Genomic DNA, 20,473 nt, shown 5'->3' with positions numbered 1-20,473 from the left:
ACCCCTGGATAGAACCTTTGTAGTCATTTTAAGTGCCTGAAGTAAACCTTGTTAAAGTGAACTTTCCTTCTCTATGGTAACACATTCATTGTGAACGTGTGTGCTGATGACTCCACAAGTTTGTCACCTGGTACAAGTTGACGTAACATGAAATCAATTCCCATCCAAACAGCTGCGGATTCACCTGACAGTTGCCCTCTGTGTGTGTGTGTGTGTGTGTGTGTGTGTGTGTGTGTGTGTGTGTGTGTGTGTGTTAATGTGGACAAAGTGCACATGCACCCACTGGGACATTTCCTGAGTGGAAGATCCCTTTGCTTGTCGTGTGGATATATTTTTCATCATCTTGGATGCATTTATACACCTCGTAGAAGATGGCAACATTGCAGCTATACACCAAGGTAGGACTTCTGTGGTAATTTATTTTGTATTACATTCAAATGTTATGCTGATATATTTTTTATTAAAATACATATAGAATTGTGTCCGTTTCTGAGGTAATGATTAACAGTTTTTTAAGTATTATTTTTAAAATCTACATTTTAATTTAATCTCAGCACTCCCACAAATACCACTAGGGATTGTTGTAATTATAATGCGTCGCATTATTTTCCGAACATTGATTTTTGACAGCAAAATATATTTTCTGTTGATTCTGACCGATTGTTAATGTAAAGTGCTGATACCACAAGTCTCAGAATCATTGCAATAGCCGCTTCGTCGTAGATGAGCTGTGTCACGCGCCTTTGTTTAGCACTAGTCACTCGTTCGCCCCTCATGTCGCTTGTTTGAATGAAGTTAAATCTATAATTTTATGACTTAAATTAGTGTTGAGGTATTTGAATTGAAAAGCCGTTAGCAGGTTTATACTTCAAACCTGTATTGTGCGTGTCAAAAGTGCGGGCTAGTTAGCTCGAAGTTGCTAATTTTTGGGGAAATTCCTAAGCATTTCGGAACCAGAATTGTGCTGTGTTCAGGCACATTTCGTGGAGGAAGACTTTGGAAATATAAGCTTTCACACGAGCTAAAAATAAAATTCCGGGCTTTAAGTGAGCTAGACTAGCCAGCTGCCGCGCTGTATATAAAGTGCAAATATCTTGTTTTACAACAATACTTAGCTATATTTATAATATATTATATACCTGTGGATGCAGCCACGGATGCTCCCAATGTAGTGTTTTTCTGGGCAAGAATTTTACATCAGGTTGATGACTTTATCTTTTAATGGCTTAATAGATGTGATAAAGTACAATATACTTTATGTGCCGTCTCAAACGGAAAGGTCCTGGCCTATAAATGCGACTGTATGAATTTATAACTATTTTTTGACACTACGGTAAATACTACAAACCAACTCATTCAATTCATTTTGACACTGACATTGTAATGTGTTATTTAAATGTGGGTTTCCAAGACGGAGATGAAATATACGTTCATTTTCCTAAATGTTTTAGCTTATGTAGTGTTTCCTTTATACACTTGTTGCACTATAGTTTTGGGTGCATAATGGCTAATCCATGTAGGCATTTAAAGTGGGATGACCTGTGTTAATTTTTAACACTCTTTTAAGATCTTTTTATGCTGATGGCTGAAAAAATGTCTCATCAAGGCAAGGCCAGGAAGCAATGTCAGTGCAATCAAATAAAACACAGTCTAGAGTGTTACTATTTTGGCTCACACCTCGGATTCTTTCACCAGGGGGCCAGTGTGTGGATTCCTGACCCGGATGCAGTGTGGGTGTCGGCACAGCTCCTCCAAGACTACACGCCTGACAACAAGAATGTACTGCTACAGCTTCCCGGAGGAGAGGTGAGGCAGTAATACCCACTTCTAAATGAATGCCTCCATCAAAACTAAACTAAATGTGTTCTCCTCTGGCAGGAGGCACAGTATCCGGTGGCGGTGCCATCTGACCTCCCCCCACTGGCCAACCCTGACATCTCAGAGGGCGAGACTGACCTGACGGCGCTCAGCTTACTCCACGAGCCCGCCATCCTGCACAACCTCCGTGTTCGCTTCCTGGACTACAACAGCATTTACACTTACTGCGGTGAGCAAAGACTAAAAGTTTTGGGACACTCCTCTTTATCTACATCTATCAGGGGTTAGGCTCTTTAGTCCCCGTTTCTTAATTCCACAGACATTTTTACAAATACAGTATATGCTTCAAACTTTGTGGGTACGGTTTGAGGAAGACCATTTTCTGGTCCCAGTCTAGAAAGCAAGGGTGTGCTTGTATGAGTTTGGTGTGGAAGAACCCCATCAAACACCTCACAAATATTCTTTTGGATGACACACTCCAACATCTTACAGAAAGCCTTCCCAGACTTTATTTTGATTTGTCGTTGTCCTAATACCTTTGTAAAAGTGTATTTCTAGTCTGGTATGTAATCAAAATCGTCAGCTGTCCCAAAACCTTTGTCATCTGATGAAATGTCTTTCTCCCAAAATAAAGTAAAAAAGAAAAAAGAGACAATCATCTAATTTCATATAACACTTATTTTTAATAATTATTATTGCAATCAGAAAAATGACACATTTTCTTTGTATTTTGGATTTGGAAAAAAATGCAGAGAATATTTACATTGTTTTGAATAAAAAATATACTATACATTTTGATATGCATGTGAAATAATTTTAAAATGTCCATTTCTTTAGTTTTATCATACAATACATTTTCTTTATAATTTCATGACAATGTTACAATTACTTCACCATTGTCTGTACAGTTAATACAGGTTTTATGCTGGTGACAGAGTCGGCTTAATTCCAAAATATGTGAACAACTTGGCTGCCAACCAGTCCAGGGTGTACCCCACCTCTCGCCCAAAGTCAGCTGGGATAGGCTTCAGATCACCTGCCCCACTAATTTGGACAAGTGCTATAGAAAACCGATGGATGGAATCAATTTGTTTTGAAATGAGAACAACTTAGTCAACCAGCTTCGTAGAACTGATTGTATTATGCTTTGAATTCCATCTTTAATACATTTTTTACAGTGCCGTGAAATGCAAGTGACTAAACCTACTGTATACCATAATTGTTGCTAGGCATCGTGCTGGTGGCCGTCAATCCCTACGATGAGCTGCCCATCTACGGCGAGGAGGTGATTGATGCCTACAGTGGTCAAGACATGGCTGAGATGGAGCCTCACATCTTCTCTGTGGCCGAGGACGCTTATCGTACCATGATCAGGTCAGCCTTGACTCAATGTCCTTTCTCTGTTCTCACTCTCTCTTTGGGTAATACGCATTTCCTTTCACAGGGAAGAGAACAACCAGTCCATCATCATCAGCGGTGAGTCGGGATCGGGTAAGACGGTCTCGGCCAAATTCACCATGAGGTACTTCGCTGTGGTGGGCGGAGCCGCTCAGCAGACCAGCGTGGAGGGCAAGGTGCTGGCCTCCAACCCTATCATGGAGGTAATGCATTGGAACAACAACAGTTTGTATTACGACTATGTTGGTGCCAGTGTAACAAGTTTTGTGTGCAGGCCATTGGGAATGCCAAAACCACAAGGAATGACAACAGCAGTCGCTTTGGGAAGTACATCCAGATCGGCTTTGGCAAGAAAGGAGACATCATCGGGGCCAACATGAGCACCTACTTGCTGGAGAAGTCCAGGGTGGTCTTTCAGGTACACATTTTTTTGCGGCAATATTTTCTATATTACTGCAGTAAACAGTGAAAAACACAAAGAGTTGTAGTTCTAGTTCATGTCTTTCAAGGAATAGGTAAGTATTTCAGTAAGTAATTTATGCACAAAAAAAATCTACAAATTGTTGAATCCGCAAGTACCATGATCGCAAATATGCGGTGGAACTATATAACTAATCGACTAACTAACCAATTTCATTTCAATCACTAGTCTGTTTTGAATATAACATTTGTTTTCATTTTGTTTTCCTGTACATCAGGCAGCAGCAGAAAGGAACTATCACATCTTCTACCAGCTGTGTGCCTCCAGACAATTGCCTGAAATGAGATCACTCAAACTGGGTAGGACGTGAGCCGCCTCGTGGCCACGAACATACAATTGTTTACAGTTACTTGGAATAATGAGAAATTGGATAATAAGCCACGTGCTTCCATGTTTAAAGACAAATCCATTAATATCTGACCACATGTAGCAGCCTGTTGTTGTAGTAATTATTTTTTTTAAATATATTACTCATTTACTTATTTTTAATCCAGCTGCTCCTGAACATTTCCGCTACACAAACCAGGGCGGGGATACAAACATTGCCGGCAATGATGATGTGATGGAGATGGAGCGCACTCGCAATGCTTTCACCATCCTGGGTATGATGGAGGTTATTGACACATACACAAAACAATACATTTTATCCATATTGTATTTTTTATGTTGAAATTGCAGGCATGCTTCCTGACCAGCAAATGGAGCTCTTCAGAATTCTGGCAGCTGTTCTCCACTTGGGAAATGTGAAGATTCAAGGCAGCGGACGAACTTCTGATCGTAGTTATATAGACGTGAGTTGAAATCACAAGTCTTTCTTTGTCTTTCTTGATTTATTCTCGCCAGGATAGAACAGACGCATGGTACGCAGACCTGTCTAACACGGCCTCTATACTGAACAATATCCTCCTGGTGATTACAAACATACAATTTTTACTTGGAACAGAGTGTACAAAAATACCATTGGGCAATGAAGCCACCACAGGCTGCTTCACCAAATACAGGTACCTACTGTATGATCTGACCACATGAGGCAGCCTGTTCTGGTGCATTTTAAACATAATGTACAAATTAATGTCAAAAAGACATAAAAAAAAAAAGTAATGAAAATATGTCAAAATATGAACACATTGGTGTCGGTCTTCTCCTTCCAGGCAGATGACAGTTCTTTAGCCATCTTCTCCAAGCTCCTGGGGGTGGAGGCTGGCCATATGGCCCACTGGCTGTGCCATCGCAGGTTGGTGCTAGCGGGAGACGCGGTGGTCAAGCCCATGACGGGCCAGCAGGCCGTTGAGGCTCGAGATGCTCTGGCCAAGCATGTCTACGACCAGATGTTCAAGTGGACCGTTCACAGACTCAACTCTGCCCTGCGCAGCCAGGCGGGCCGGGCCAAAACATTCATAGGGGTGCTGGACATCTATGGGTGGGCTTCCTCTGTATGTGTTGTTGTTTTTATTATTCTCACTATGAACTCACAAGTGTTCTTTTATGTGCAGCTTTGAGACCTTTGAGCCGGAACAGCTTTGAGCAGTTCTGTATCAACTACGCCAATGAAAAACTGCAACAGCAGTTCAACAGGGTGAGTCGTGACACCCCATATCAGTCATGAGATGTCAACAAAAACAATTTAAAAAAAAACCCCCAAAAAACCAGTTGCCCTAGACTATCGAGCCTTGTGGACCACTATTTCTCAGTTTGCGACGCAGTTCTGTTCCTATGGTGGCAACGTAACACGATTTGTACACAAGTCAGAACATGCCACAGTCTTTCACTACACCACATTAATGCAGTAGTAAAGTCATAAATACAGTATAATAAATTGAATGATAAACACTTCTAGGCCGTAAATATAAAACAAATGTGAAACAGTTAGTACGGCATAAACTGAGCATGTCTTGTGCTGCGTGCTGATGTATTCTTACGCCTCTGCGCAAGCTAGTTCATTGTGCGCCATACATCACTTCCAAATCCTGTATGTTGGGTCTGTCATAGTCCAAGGACCCCCAGTATCTATCTATCTTGTCTTGCTTTCCTACGACAATAGCAAGTAATTTGGAGATTCATATAGAATGGACCTAGAATCTGGCCTTGTGGAACATTTCCAGTGTTATACTGTAACTGCAAGCAATTGTAACATTGATGTAGGATATAATGTCAAAATCTGTGGATTTAATATAGGTCCTTGTGGAACACCACCAGTATCGATGAACTTGTTGTGAGCTAACACAAACCAACGCTAGCTAACACCGTACAAACATTACAATTGCAGTAAATATTTGGATGAAAGACATGGAGAACGCCATAAAAAATAAACAGTTAGTATGTGGTAACTGTGCGTAAATTATTGTCCCGCGTGACCATGTATTCTCACATAAATATGTACATGTATTCTCTCAAGCTACTTCATTGTACAGCGTTTGTAACCTGGAAGTGTCAAGGCCATCGAAAACCAGAGATCGCCCGTAAATCATCTCAAAGACGCACTTTTTCACAAACGGATATTTAAGTTACCTGCTGAGCCCATTTGAACTCTCTTGCTAACCATAACAGTAGCACCAACCGAGACCACATTTTATACGATTTCCATGTGGAGTATTCAAAAGTTGATCTTATATTATGTGGAGTCAGCGTCTTTAACGACATTAAGACCTATTTGGTCCTATCCGCTCCAAATTGTTGTGTGAATCCATGTTATGTTCCGAGGAGCTATGCTACCCTTTAGTTCTTGCCAGTCTGCTTTGTTCCTTAATAATGATCTTTTTACATCTTCCAGACTATCATGTTCTGTTTATAATCGTCGAACAAATGGTTGCCTGTGTGCAGCACGTGTTCCACCTGGAGCAGGAGGAGTACGTACGTGAGGAGCTGATGTGGAGCCGGATCAAGTTCAGCGACAATCAGCAGTGTATCCATCTCATCGAGGGACAGCTTGGCCTCTTAGACCTGCTGGACGAGGAGTGCAGGGTCAGTGGTGGACACGTGAAAGGAATATACACTTTATAACAAAAGTAGCTGCACAGTTACCTGGTGGTTAGCATGTGTGCCTCACAGTCTTGAAACCTCTGGGTTCTGGGTTTGAATCTTAACTTCAACCTATGTGGAGTTTGCATGTTGTACTTGTGCTTGCGTGGATTTTTCCAGGTAGTGCGGTTTCCTCACACAACCCCAAAACATGCATAAAGTATGAGGTTAATTGAAGAGTCGAAATTGTCCTTAGGTATGAATGTTTGTCTATATGTAGCCTGCAACTGACTGGCTGCCAGTCCAGCGATAGTTGTAATGTTCTCGTTAATATCTGGACTGAACAGATGCCCAAAGGATCAGACGACAGTTGGGTCCAGAAGTTGTATGACCAACACCTGACTGGCCGAGGCCACCCTCACTTCCGCAAACCTCGTATGTCCAACAGCGCCTTCGTCATCCTGCACTTTGCCGACACGGTACAGATTTCACAGTCTTCTTCAGCTGTTTAATTGAATAAAGTTAAAAGTGTCTGTTTGTATATGCAGGTACAGTACGAATGTGGCGGCTTCCTTGATAAGAATCGAGACACAGTCTTCGAAGAGCTGGTCAACGTTTTGAAAGCAAGTCAGGTAGATATGCATCTGTACTTTTATGTTACGTGAATAGATGCATGACAATTGAATATCTCGAGTTCAGCTCCCCTGAGGTCATACAGCCATACAAAACTTCGGAGCTCATTAAATATCAGCACTCTCACATGTTCGGCGCGCGTGTGTGTGTGTCAGTCGGAGTTGGTGGCTGAGCTATTCCAACATCAGGGAAACGGGCCGAGTGTGCCCAATGGAAGCGTCCACTCAGAAAGAAGAGCCCACAGAGAACACAAGTTGACCGTGGGCTTTCAGGTAAACACTTCTTCCACTCCCTGCTTCAGTGTCTCCCTTTGTCTTTTTCACCAAATGTCCTTTTTTTCCAGTTCCGTCAGTCTTTGCAGATGCTGATGGACACTCTGAACAGCACCACACCTCACTACGTACGCTGTATCAAACCCAACGACCTCAAGGAGCCCTTTATGTGAGTCTTGACTTCAAAGTCATCATTGAAGGCTTTCCTCAAAACTGAACACTGTTTTCTTGTTAGGTTCGACCCGAGGAGTACTGTGCAGCAGCTGAGGGCATGCGGAGTGCTGGAGACCATCCGAATCAGTGCAGCCGGTTTTCCATCCAGGTAATCAGTTCTTTGTCCTTTGCTAGAACAAATAAGCCACTTAGAACTAGAGTGGGCCTTCTCCACTTTTTGTCATACAATCTAGGGCATTTACTGTGTGTCTTGGCAATGATGACTTTTTCTGGATAGTTGTTTTTGCCGCAAACTTGGTTTTCCTCACATTTTGTTTATTAACAAATTGCTAAAATCTATCCAAATTGTACCACTTTTGCAGCCTTCAACTTTGGAGTTTCCATGTTACAAAGTGTGAGTAAAACCTTTGTATTACTTCCCCAGATGGACGTATGAGGAGTTCTTCTTCAGGTATCGCGTTCTGCTTCGAGGGTCTCAGCGCTGGGAGGAGGCTGGGCTCGCATGCCGGCAGGCCTTGCCTCAGCTCATCCCTGACCCGGACCAGTATGCCTTCGGAAAGACCAAAGTCTTTTTCCGGGCCGGGCAGGTGGCTCTTCTGGAGAGGTTGAGAGCTGAGAGACTGCGAGCGGCGGCCGTGATCCTTCAGAGTTGGGTCAGAGGTTGGCTGGCCCGGATTCACTACAGCAGAACCCTCGAGGCTACCGTCACCATACAAAGATACTGGCGAGGAACTCTGGCTCGGCGGTGAGCCCGTATTGCTTTTTGTTTTTGTCTGTTTTTCTAAGAGGCAGCACGGTGGTCTACTCATTTGCAGTTCTGCCTCATTGTTGAGAGGTTCAGATTCCTGTGCTCCAACTCACCCGTGACCCTTATTTTCTTTTCTAAAACAAAAGCTCATGGGCACTCTTGATTGAATTTCATCATCTTGCAGTTTGGCTCAGACCCTACGCTACACCAGGGCTGCTTTGGTAATCCAGAAGACGTACCGCATGCTGGTGGACAGACACATGTTCCTCCTGGTCAGACAAGGTGCCGTCACCATCCAGGCCTTTGTCAGAGGCACGCTGACCCGTCGTCAGTACCGACTGGTTAGTGTGCTGTAATCCTTTGACTTCCTGGTTCAAACGCGAAGATGGAGTGCTCTAATCGGAAAACATGTTGTTTTTGCTCAGCTGGTGGCCGAGCGAGCCGCCACGCTGCTCCAGGCAAGAGTGCGTGGGTGGTTGGCGAGGACGACCTTCACGAGGTTCCGGGCAGCCGTGGTGTTCACGCAGTGTTGCGTACGTCGTAAGGCGGCCAGAAAAGAGCTGCTGAAGCTCAAGACTGAAGCCCGCTCAGTGGAGAGGTACCGAGAGCTCAACAAAGGCATGGAGGTCAAACTGATGCAGCTGCAGATGAGAGCAGACCAGGAGGTGCGTCATATTGTGGTGTGAACAAAGGAAGTTGCATAATAGAATCATTTAGCTGTCATTTTTAAGAAGAGAACAGATATTTGGCTATGGTCATCGCAGTGAGTTCAACCAAATGTTTTTTTTTTTTTTTTGTATGACTGATGTCTGTCCCCAAACTATTGCGCTGTGGTCTAGTGTCAAACTGCCAGCTACAGCTTCAGGTTAAGGTGGGGTAAGGGCTAGTAGTTGGTTATGGTTAGTATTAGCGTCTGGGATAGGTGTGAGGTTAATATTGGGTTTATAATTGGGGTTAGGCGGCACGGTGGCCGACTGGTTAGAGCGTCAGCCTCACAGTTCTGAGGACCGGGGTTCAATCCCCAGCCCAGCCTGTGTGGAGTTTGCATGTTCTCCCTGTGCCTGCATGAGTTTTCGCCGGGCACTCCGGTTTCCTCCCACATCCCAAAAAACATGCATGGTAGGTTAATTGAAAACTCTAAATTGCCTGTAGGTGTGAATGTGAGTGTGAATGATTGTTTGTTTGTATGTGCCCTGCGAGTGGCTGGCAACCAGTTCAGGGTGTACCCCGCCTCCTGCCCGATGATGGCTGGGATGGGCTCCAGCATGCCCGCGACCCTAGTGAGGACAAGCGGCTCAGAAAATGGATGGATGGGATGTATAGTTGGGGTTAGGAATGGCAATTAATGAATTTCACATGTCTTGTATGTTGAAAATAACGATGTGTCCAGGCCAGAGACCGTGCAGCCCTTAAAGAGAGCCTGCATGCCGAGCGAGAGGTCGCCGGCGCTGAACTGGCCTCACTGAGGGCGAAAATGGAGAAACTAGAAGCACGTCAGAAGCAGGTCACTCCTTCTCCTGCTTGTTCCGTTGTGAGCCAGGTGGTGGAGCAAGAGCAGAGGCGAGCAGAGGAGAAGGCTGCCCAGGAGCTCAAACAGCTGACACAAGTAATTGTAACTTTGTTTTTGGACTGAAATTATGCATAACTTTGAAGTGTTTATAACTCTTATAGGAGGTGGAGACGCTGCAGAGAGAAAAGGCGTCACTCAGTGGTGAAACGGAGCGTCTCACTGCATGCCTGCTGCAGCAGAAACAAGAACAAGAAGGTTCCACTTGTAACTTTGACTGTGCTGTCTTCATTCTCTCACACTTTCCAACTTGTCGTCCGCGTGCAGCTCTTGTGCAACAAGCGGTGACTGAGGCCACAGTGGCTTTGAGGGCGGAGCTTGACGAGGAGAGGAGGAAGCATCAGGGCCTGCTGCGGGAGTTCACCCGGCTGGAGCAACGATATGACAACCTGAGGGAGATGAGTCAGCTGACTGAGGTTCACAACCAGCACAAAAACTACTTGAAAAGCCACACACACACATTTTTATTGTCTACAGGCTGAGCTGAGGGACAACCTTTAACACCAAATCTGTCGCAATTACTGTATGCATCAATTTCTTTCTCATGATTGCTGAGAAAAGCATTCCCACACATAGTGTTGTACGTAAAAAAATTACACATACTGTATGTATTTTATGTAGAAAAAAACCTAGACATATATAAAATAAGAAATCTATAATTAAAATGAAATACATTTTGATATTTGTTTTGTTATATACAGTATAATTGGTTATGTAATGTGTGGATATTGAGAAAAATAAACAGGAAAGCAATTCTCTATACTATGATATTAATTAATCAATAAAATGTAAATATGTATACTTTTAAAATGATAAAATATGACAAAATAAATTGTATTTTAATATACTTATTATTGCATAAATGCTGAAACAAATTAACAGTGATAGTATTTTGCATGAAAATATTTTTAAATGAAACAAAAAAATCAATAAAATGGCATAAAATGTGAAAGTATATTATTAAACTTTTGTTGTAAATAAAATATATTTATTCCCACTATTGAAAATAAAGGAATTCTTTACCCTATGTGAATATATAGGCTATAATAAAAGGATAAACATTTTAACATTTAAAAAATATGGACTTGAAGAAAGTAGGTCATCAGAATTTGAATTTCTGACACTTACCTTTTTTTTCTTTTTACCATCAAAAGGTTCAGTGTACAATATGCACTTTAAAATAATAAAAAATTTCGTATCCGATTCAGCTTAAAATTTGAAGTCAGTTTAACTATTTTGAGCATTCAGTTTAACATTTAGCTGCAAATTGGCAGTAACAAATTCAACCTCAAAATGCCACTTGCCAGTCACCAGGGAAAAGCCAGGCAAAAGCTATCGGAGCAAATTTTTATTTGAGTACGCTGAATACTAAACACTGAACTTTGACATTTTTAAAGTGAATATTGTTTTACTGAATTTTTTTGATAGAAATTTGATGGTTAAAAAATAATCTGTGTTATTAATTCAAGAACTAATGCAGATGTATACTTCCACATTATTTCAACTAATTTTTTGTTATTGAAGCTGAGCAGTCACCGAATGTGCTTAATATCGCCACGCAGGGCACAAGGGGCCTCCGGAGATCCGATTCCACGCTAAACTCAGAGCCTCTGTCCCCCTCACCTCAATCCCTCACCCCGCTCTCCCTCTCCCTCTCCCCCTTCCCGTCTGCCTTCCCATCTCCAGAGGAGGTGCGGCGGGTCAGCGTGACGTCTCCCTCCGCGGAGGGAAGATTCTTCGAGTGGAGTTTGGAAACGCCAATGGTTTGCGACCAGTTTGTTTTCTTGTGCGGCACGCTTCCATCGTCGTCCACCTCGTTCAAACTGTACTTTGACAAAATGTTCATCTTGTTAGAACCGCCACTTTATATTTCGCTCAGCATTGCTCCATGCTTGCAGGAGCAGCTGATGGACAAGATGGGCTTGACCAAAGAGGCCGCGGTCAAGCTGGAAGGAGAAGACCTGGCCCACGCTTACGACGCAGTACGGGTGGCCAACAAGTGAGTCTGCACTCATTCATCGCCGCTCCTGATCGTACAGTGCAAGCACTAAATGGATGGGTTATTTTGTGTCCTTTGGAGATTTTTGGAGAGCCAGTTGGTAAGTCAGCGCAGTCAGTGGGAGGAGGAAGTGGAAAGGCTGAGGTGTCAGCTGGTTCGAGTTAGCTCGGGTTCCTCTTCTCATCAACAGGTAGCGTCTTCTTTTTAAAATCTATCCATTTTCTGTACTCTTTGTTCAATTCAGGCGAGCTGGAGCCTATCCCAACTGACTTTTAAACTACTGAAGATAATGAGCCACACGCTGCTTCACCAAATCTAGACATTATCAAGACATCATGATCTGATCATAGGATTATTGTAGGGTTATATATTATAATCCATGCTACGCCACTGCTTTTGTGTGTGAAGGAGCTTCTGGATGCCCGTGAGCAGGAGTGTGCAAGGCTGAGGAAAGAACTGAAGGAACTTCGGAACACCGTCACACTCCGGCGATTCCTCACTCAAGGTGAAAAATCCTTCTTTGGATGTTTGCACTTATTTATTAAAAAAAAAAAAAAAAAAAAAATATGTTTCTGATTATTTTTTTTCCTCCTTTCCAGTTTTCCCATCAGCGTTTCCCGCCGAGAGTCCTTCTTCACCTCAGCAAACAGCACCCACTAGTGGCCGGCCTGCTGGAATGCAGGAGACGAGATGAGAGCAAACTCATCAGGAATATCATCAGTGGTGAACCTTTCTGTTGTGTTACTGTAATAAACATTGAGACAAATCAAAAGTCATTTTTAGTTTTATTCTTGCAAGGAACCAAAAAAAAAACAAAAAAAATAACTTGTGAATCACAAACCACGATTTAAGCGGGGGTTCACTTTATTTGTAATGGAAATTGACCAGAACAGGCTGCTACATAGATGATAATGTATTGGTCCTTAGACTTGGTGAAGCAGCATGTGGCTCATTACCCAAGATTATTTTTGTCATCCCTTGTTCCAAGTGACTGTAAACAATTGAACGAGGCGACCCATGTTGAGGTTAGTCAGAAGACCTTGAAGAATAAAGAATACAACTCTTGGTGTTTCAGTATATATTACAGTATTATAACAAATATTGCCACACATATATTTCTTTAAACTAGAAGCCTCTCATAATTGCAGTACAGAACGTCCACTGGTACTGCCAGACTAATGTGACCTGGTTCTATTGACACGGCTTTCTCTCTCTCTTTTTGGGTCCAGATGTGCGAGCAGATGTGGGCGTGTTGCTTGCGCCCGGGCTGGCAGCCAGCGTGGTCTTCCTGTGTGTTCGGCAGGCGGACAGCAGAGGGGATCAAAGCGGTGCTTTGTCGGTGTGTCGCTCCGCTGTCGCTGCCATGAAGACGGCGCTGAAGGTAATCTGAGCTGATTTGCCGAGCATTGACACACTGGACAAAACATTAGGTATACCTCATCCAATCCATGCATCCATTTTCTATAGCACTTGTCCTCAATAGGGTCTGAGGTGAGCTGGAGACTATCCCAGCTGACTCTGGGCGAGAGGCGGGTTACACCCTGGACTGGTCATCGGCCAATCGCACATATCGACAAACAATTACTCACACTCACACCTGTGGACAATTTAGAGACTACAATGAACCTAACATGCATGTTTTTGGAAAGTGGGAAGAAGCCAGGGCGGCATGGTGGACGACTGGTTAGAGTGTCTGCCTCACAGTTCTGAGGAATGACATTAGGTTCAATAGGTTCAATCCCCTGCCCCACCTGTGTGGAGTTTGCATGTTCTCCCCGTGCCTGCGTGGGTTTTCTCCGGGCACTCTGGTTTCCTCCCACATCCCAAAAACATGCATGGTAGGTTAATTGACGAGTCTAAATTGCCCATAGGTGTGAATGAGAGTGTGAAGAGTTGTTTGTTTGTATGTGCCCTGTGATTGGCTGGCAACCAGTTCAGGGTGTACCCCGCCTCAGAAGATAGCTGGGATAGGCTCCTGTATGCTCGCGACCCTTGTGAGGAGAAGCAGCTCAGAAAATGGATGGATGGATGGAAGAAGCCCAGACCACCTGGAGAAAACCCACGCAAGCACAAGCTCCAATATATAGAAATGCTCATCTTTGAGAGATATTAATGTAATGATATTGTACGGTTTTTCTTTGCAGAAACACAACAGTGATTTAGAAATGACTGCTTTGTGGCTGAAAAACATCAGTCTGTTGCACGACCTGCTGACTCAGCACAACTCCAAACAGGTGAGAAGCACATGTAACGAGGGGAATATGAACATGCGAGCGCTCGACATTATGAGGGCAATTCAGGGATATAATTCAGGATTACCTCTCACACACACTACTGAAATGCTCGTTCGCACAGCTGAAACACTGTCACACACTACTGAAAGGCTGGCACTTGCACTAGTGAAACACTCTCATACACAGAAAAGAAATGGTTTTATACACACTACTAAATCACTCCCATGCACTCCACTGAAACACTCTCATACACACCACTGAAATGCTCTCATACACATACACTTCCATACACACTACTGAAATGCTCTCATACACAATACTGTGTGTATTTGAGTATATTTTGAGTAATTTGTATGAGAGCGTTGTGTGTGTGTGTGTGTGTGTGTGAGATTGTTTCAGTTGTCTGTATGAGAGAAGTTTCATTCGGTTTCTTATTAGTTTGTGTGAGTGTTTCAGGAGTGTACATGAGCAAAAAAAACACAAAAAAAAACAATCTGTGGTGTGGCTGAGAGCATTTCAGCAGTGTGTTCATTTCAGTTTTGTGTGAGGGCGCTCCAGTAGCGCATGTTTGTGGAAAAAATAATCAGTAGTGTGTGTGAGTGAAAAAATTCAGTTGTGTGTGTGTGTGTGTGTGTGTGTGTGTGAGAGAGAGCATTATAATTGTACGTGTGGGAGTTTCAGCTGTGAGAGAGCGATTCGGTAGTTTATGTAAGCCCCAACAAATGTGTTTTAGTAGTGTGTGTGTGTGTGTGTGTGTGTGTGTGTGTGTGTGTGTGTGTGAGAGAGAGAGAGAGAGAGAAACTGTAGCATTTTAGTTGCAATAAGAGTGTTTCACCTGTGTGTATGAGAGCATTTCAGTAAATCATTAGTTTGCGTGAGAGCATTTCTGTAATATAAGCGAGAGGTAATCCTGAATTATGTCCCTAGCGATGCCTCCATAGAATTGAGGGATTACGCGTGTATATTTCAGACGTATGGTCCAGAGGAATTTCCACCGCTGACCTTTGACGCAAGTCATTTGATCCACACGCTGAGCGAGCTCCGCATCCAAGCCTACCAGCAGCTCATCTCCATCACTGAGAAACGCCTGCAGAACTTCATCGGTGACGCCAAAAGCCAGCAGACCCGCTTCACACGAACTACCTTCATCTCACCTCCTCCTCTTCCCCCTCAGCCGCCGCCCTGTTGGAGGGCGAAGACGTTTCCGCGGGCTCCAGGAGGCGAGCGAGATCAGGGGCGGCGGCGGGGCCCGACGCTCCCACCGTGGCCCGGGTCCTGAGGGAGCTGGGGGCCCTTCACGCCGCCATGTCCCATCAGGCTTTGCACGCCTCGCTGATGAAGCACGCCTTCCACCAGCTCACCTATTATATGTCTACCTCCGCTCTCAACAGCCTGCTGCTCAGGAAAGATGTGTGCTGCTGCAGCCGGGGAATAGACATACGGTACGAAAAAAAAAAACCCCACTCAATTAACAATAGACATACATTTACAGAATATATGCAGCTTCAAATTTTCATCAACTAAGATGGTAGAATACACCTCTACACCAAAAACATTTTTTTAATAATAATACAAATAATTCCATTACTTTTTTTTTAATTATTATTATTTTTTTCACATATTAGAAGATTAAGTTAAATTACATTTTGGGTGCCAGATTTCTTTTTAAATTACTGTATTTTCGCGACCATAAGGCGCAGTCACAGTTACGGGGTCCATTTCTGTATTTAACACATAAGGCGCACTGTATTGTTGGGCGCAGGCATGTTAAAACATACATACGGTTGCATGCATGCACGCTAAAACATACGGTTGCATGCATGCTAGCGTATGTTTTTAAAAAGGCAGCGGGAGCAAAACTGAGTTTGGTTGTACTTGATTGAAACATTTAACAAAATACGTTATTTTCTTGTCAATCCTCATCCACAAGTCCATCAAGGTCCTCATCTTCTGTATCCGAAATGAACAGCTGGGCAAGTTCTCCATCAAACATGCCGGGTTCCCTATGGTCATTGTCGGAGTCAGTCTCGTTGCCGGGGGGCTGTTCAGCAATGATGCCGGCGTTTTCCTGCTTCCTCCACTTGCTAACCATGGATTCGTTGATCTAGAATTCTCTCGTGGCTGCTCGAGTCCGATGTTCCCCTGCGTAACTGATAGCTTGCAGTTTAAACTGGGGAAAAAAAAAAAAACTAGGTGCCATTTTCGGTGGTCTGTTGTTTTGCACAATGCACATACCGGAACTATATACCTGCTGGGGGCGTGCCTTTAGCGTCCGCATGCTATCCTCAGTCACGACCGCCTTTCCTCTGTATAAGCAGCATGTCGGCAGGAAATGCTTCCAGTCAGTCAAGCGGAGCGCTCATCAAAGTCACACAACAACATTTACAGATTTTGGAGCTCGGTGCACACTTGAGGCGCGCTGCATTATAAGGCGCCCCGTCCATTTTGGAGAAAATGTAAGACTTTTAAGTGCGCCTTATGGTCGTGAAAATATGGTACGTTTTTAAAGGTCACTTTCCATTATTTTATTTTTAGAGTTTTTGATGTCTTTTTATCCGGTTAGCAAAATAATTTGGGTTGGAATTGCCCAAAATGTCGTATTTCAAGCTTTTCTTGTTGATTTCTGCCCGGCATTTGAGACGGCTGGATATCTCATTAATATGCGACATATAAATGAACTTTGCTCTGATCGGACCATATCACGGCATCTGCTGGCGTCGAAAACCTTGGGGCAGCAAAGCATTCATAACAATGTTGCTCCCTTCGATGTCTTAATATCGTGAAACACAATTCACCAAGCATTGGATGAAATGCCATGTTGCCGTTCAGCTGAGTTGAGTGGGCAGGTACTTGACTTCATTGATGAAACTGCGTCACAAATTGTCACCGATTTCAAATCCCCCCGTTTTGCAAGCCTTACGTTGTTAATTTCCTTTTGCATTTAATCAGCAAACCGCATAGATGTCACACTTAAACCGTGACATTAAGTATCCTCAAATTGAATATCAAATTACTAGCCCCCCCTTTTTTTTTTATTTGAAATATATATTTTTTAAATTATAAACAATAACCAATACTTGGGTTGTGATTTAAAAAAAAAAAAGAAGTTTAAAATGGGTTTCCTCGTTTCACTTGAACTCTATTGCATTATTACACTTATCGTCGTGTATTTGTCAGCCTCAACGTGAGTCAGCTGGAGGAGTGGCTGCGGAGCCGTGGTCTGGAGACAGAGGGCGCTGTGTCCTCACTGTCGCCTCTCATTCAGGCGGCTCAGCTGCTGCAGGTCGGGAAGAACACTGACGTGGACGCGCAGGCCATTGTGCGCGCATGCACCTCCCTCAGCAGCCAGCAGGTGACCCCTGATCTTTTGACCAACACTAAAGACACGTTTCCACCAAGCACTTAACTTCAGTTGAGCTTGTCAAATCTGCTCCACCATTAGTTGCTACCCCAGCATTAGGGTAAAATTGGTGCAATTATTTGGGTACCGGTATCCTTCAAAACTTCTGACAAAAAAAACCCCCAAAAACTGATAACTGAAATACATGGCAGAAAAATTAAGCTTTTAAGCAATTAGGCAGCTATTAAAATTTTTCCACCCTCATCAACACAACTGGAATCTGAAACCATGTTGGTTCTAAAGAAAGCTGAGCTTAACAGTAATACTTGGTGGAAATCAGGCTTAATAGAAATATATAAATTAAAAAAACGTAGACAAGATATGAAATAACTGCTGTGTTGTTGAGCAGATTGTGAAGCTGCTCAGCAACTACACGCCTCACGGTGACGTCGAGGAAAGAGTCTCGCTCAATTTCATCCGCTTGGTCCAGGTAACGCTTGCACCACTTGCACATGGTCACATCACTCAGACCATTTCATGCTTTCCATGAAAACGCACCATTGTATATACAGTGAAAACTCCAATATTTGCGACATTCACAGATTTTTCTTTGCAACCGACAACACTGAGAAAGCAGAAAATCCTGGCTATTTGCGGTTTTTGTGCTCAGGCAAAAGCGTTTAAAGTATTAATTTGGCGCCATCTTGTGGTATCTTGGTGTTGTTGTCAGGGTTAATTCATTGATAGTGTTTTGTCTGTGTTTGAGATGTCCTGTTTTGACGGTCCTTGAATACATCTTGTGCACCTTCAAAAAGTTAAACTGAAGATCTGTTTCTGCTTCTCTCCAGGTGCAGCTACTAATAGCCCGTGTAGTTTACTTTGCTGTTACAATTTGCCAGTATTCCCTAACATTTGTTCTTGTGTGTATGTGCCATAATTTGAGTTTAATGACTTAATACCATTTGTGTAAAGTGCTTGTGAGCATATTTCTTTCTCATTTGTGATATCATGTCAGTTTGTGATAGCATGTTATTTAGGCTAGTATTGCTAGCTAATACTATTGATGAGCCTCAGGAGAAGGTGGTTTGCTTTTGTTGAATAATTTTACTTCTGAATACATTTATGTAACATGGGTTCATGATTGTGTACTTGCTCGAAGCATGGTGTTGATGCTTTATGGTCATCTCCGAATTGAGTGTTTTGCTGCCATCTTATGGCAACTATATGCAATAACATTCCTTTCGGGGGTGCCGATTTCTATCTAGACTGTATGTCTGATTCATTTCCTACCTTTCTTTATGTAACACAGGTTCATGACTTTGTTCATGCTTGAAGCATGGTGTTGATGCTTTATAATCATCTCCGCTTTGTGTTTTGCTGCCTGTGGCAACTCTATGCAATTGCAATCCATCTTGACTGTATCTCTGATTATTCAATATTATCTCCATTTTAAAAAGTAGCAGCTCCCTCAGACATTTCTCAGTGACCCGAAACTTTCGTGTCCTTCCTCAATCTTGGCTCTTTCAGGCTCTCCTCAAAGACCGTGTGGAAGTTCAACCTCGCCAGCTCCTCCTGGAGGTTAAGCGCGTGTTTCCCGTCATATTTCCCGACGAGACGCCGCCCGCCATCTGTGCGGATAAGTTGGTCATCCCGGACTCCCTCAAGATATCTTTTCTACGCAGGGTGTGAACGTTTTCTGTCAAATGAAGCGGACACCACGCAATTCAAATTTGCCATCTTTTATTGGAAGCAGAACACAAGGAGACTACTGTCCCAGTAACATAAATATAAAAAAAAAAATTACAAACATTTTATGTATAAAAAAATGTCCCATGCGACTACTTTGCAACACTTCACATCATCATCATTATCATCAGTGATACGTATTTATATATTCACAAACATTTCAAAAATATAAAAGAAGATATCAAAATAAAGGAGACAACATCAAATTATTACGCGTGCTGGCACGACACATTTCTTTTTAAAAATGTAAATCTCTTTGTTACAGCGTTCCTATCATGCACCATCAGTGGAAGTTCATGAACGTGCACTTGGGGCAGAAAACATGCACGTGTCCTCTTGGTTCTGTGCTTTTTTTTTTTTTTTTGTTTTGTTTTTGTTTTGTTTTTTTGTTTGTGCTTCCGTCCCGAAACTTCTGCATGCCTCTGAAAGACGTCGCTGCGGGCAGCAGGGAATTGTGGTACTACCACAATAAAATCAGAATATTAAAGAATAAAATCCTAATTTAGCAAGGAAAAATCTCGCAATATTATGTAAAGTACAATCTTGAGAATAAAGTTGTGATGTTATGTTAAAAAGTTAAAGACTAACATTGAATTATTATGAGAATAAAGTTGAAATATTACAAAAATGCAGAAAAAAAAAAAAAAACTATATAAAATAAACAAAATGATATAAAAATTATTAATTAATATTGCGGGAATAAGGAAAAACGACAAAAATAGTAAATTTGGCAATGACAAAAACTGATATGAAAAAAGTCATGTTTAAAGTTGAAAAATTACTCTAATCAAGTATGAATTTGCCATTAAAGTTATATCGAAATAAAGTTGAATTATTCCCAGAAGTCGGAATTTGGCGATAAAAAGTCAAACTCTTCTGAGATTTAGTCGTGATTTGATGAAAAAACTTTACATATTACAAGAATAAACCTATTGAGAATATTACAGAACATTAAGGGTGTAAAACTGTAATTTGGTATGAAAAAAAGTCACGATATGAGAATTAAGTAGAAATAAGTGGATGAAGACGTAATTTGGTGACGATAAAGTGCAAATCTTATGAAAATAAAGGTGTACGTCTGTTTTCTCATAACTTTTCTAAACCT

General features: G+C 42.5%; 1 protein-coding gene across 1 annotated transcript; it reads left to right on the top strand.

Moving 5' to 3' along the window:
- Window positions 1–371: 371 nt before the first annotated feature.
- si:dkey-110c1.10 (unconventional myosin-Vb) lies at window positions 372–19,476 on the top strand. Its single transcript, XM_061682999.1, is given in 37 exon segments — window positions 372–398; window positions 1,696–1,806; window positions 1,879–2,047; window positions 3,048–3,192; window positions 3,263–3,419; window positions 3,491–3,634; window positions 3,915–3,996; window positions 4,192–4,299; window positions 4,376–4,488; window positions 4,849–5,117; window positions 5,191–5,206; window positions 5,208–5,273; window positions 6,518–6,658; window positions 7,003–7,134; window positions 7,204–7,287; window positions 7,444–7,560; window positions 7,632–7,729; window positions 7,796–7,882; window positions 8,159–8,479; window positions 8,667–8,823; window positions 8,908–9,147; window positions 9,873–10,088; window positions 10,154–10,247; window positions 10,317–10,465; window positions 11,612–11,812; window positions 11,948–12,048; window positions 12,130–12,238; window positions 12,457–12,553; window positions 12,648–12,709; window positions 12,711–12,771; window positions 13,278–13,429; window positions 14,193–14,282; window positions 15,253–15,385; window positions 15,457–15,724; window positions 17,460–17,634; window positions 18,032–18,112; window positions 19,150–19,476. Coding segments are annotated over 37 exon segments (4,935 nt in total). The 3' UTR covers window positions 19,312–19,476.
- Window positions 19,477–20,473: the final 997 nt, after the last annotated feature.

This window comes from Phycodurus eques, chromosome 8, assembly GCF_024500275.1.
Source record: "Phycodurus eques isolate BA_2022a chromosome 8, UOR_Pequ_1.1, whole genome shotgun sequence".
NCBI lineage: Eukaryota > Metazoa > Chordata > Actinopteri > Syngnathiformes > Syngnathidae > Phycodurus > Phycodurus eques.
This window is presented reverse-complemented; position numbering and strand designations above follow the sequence as displayed.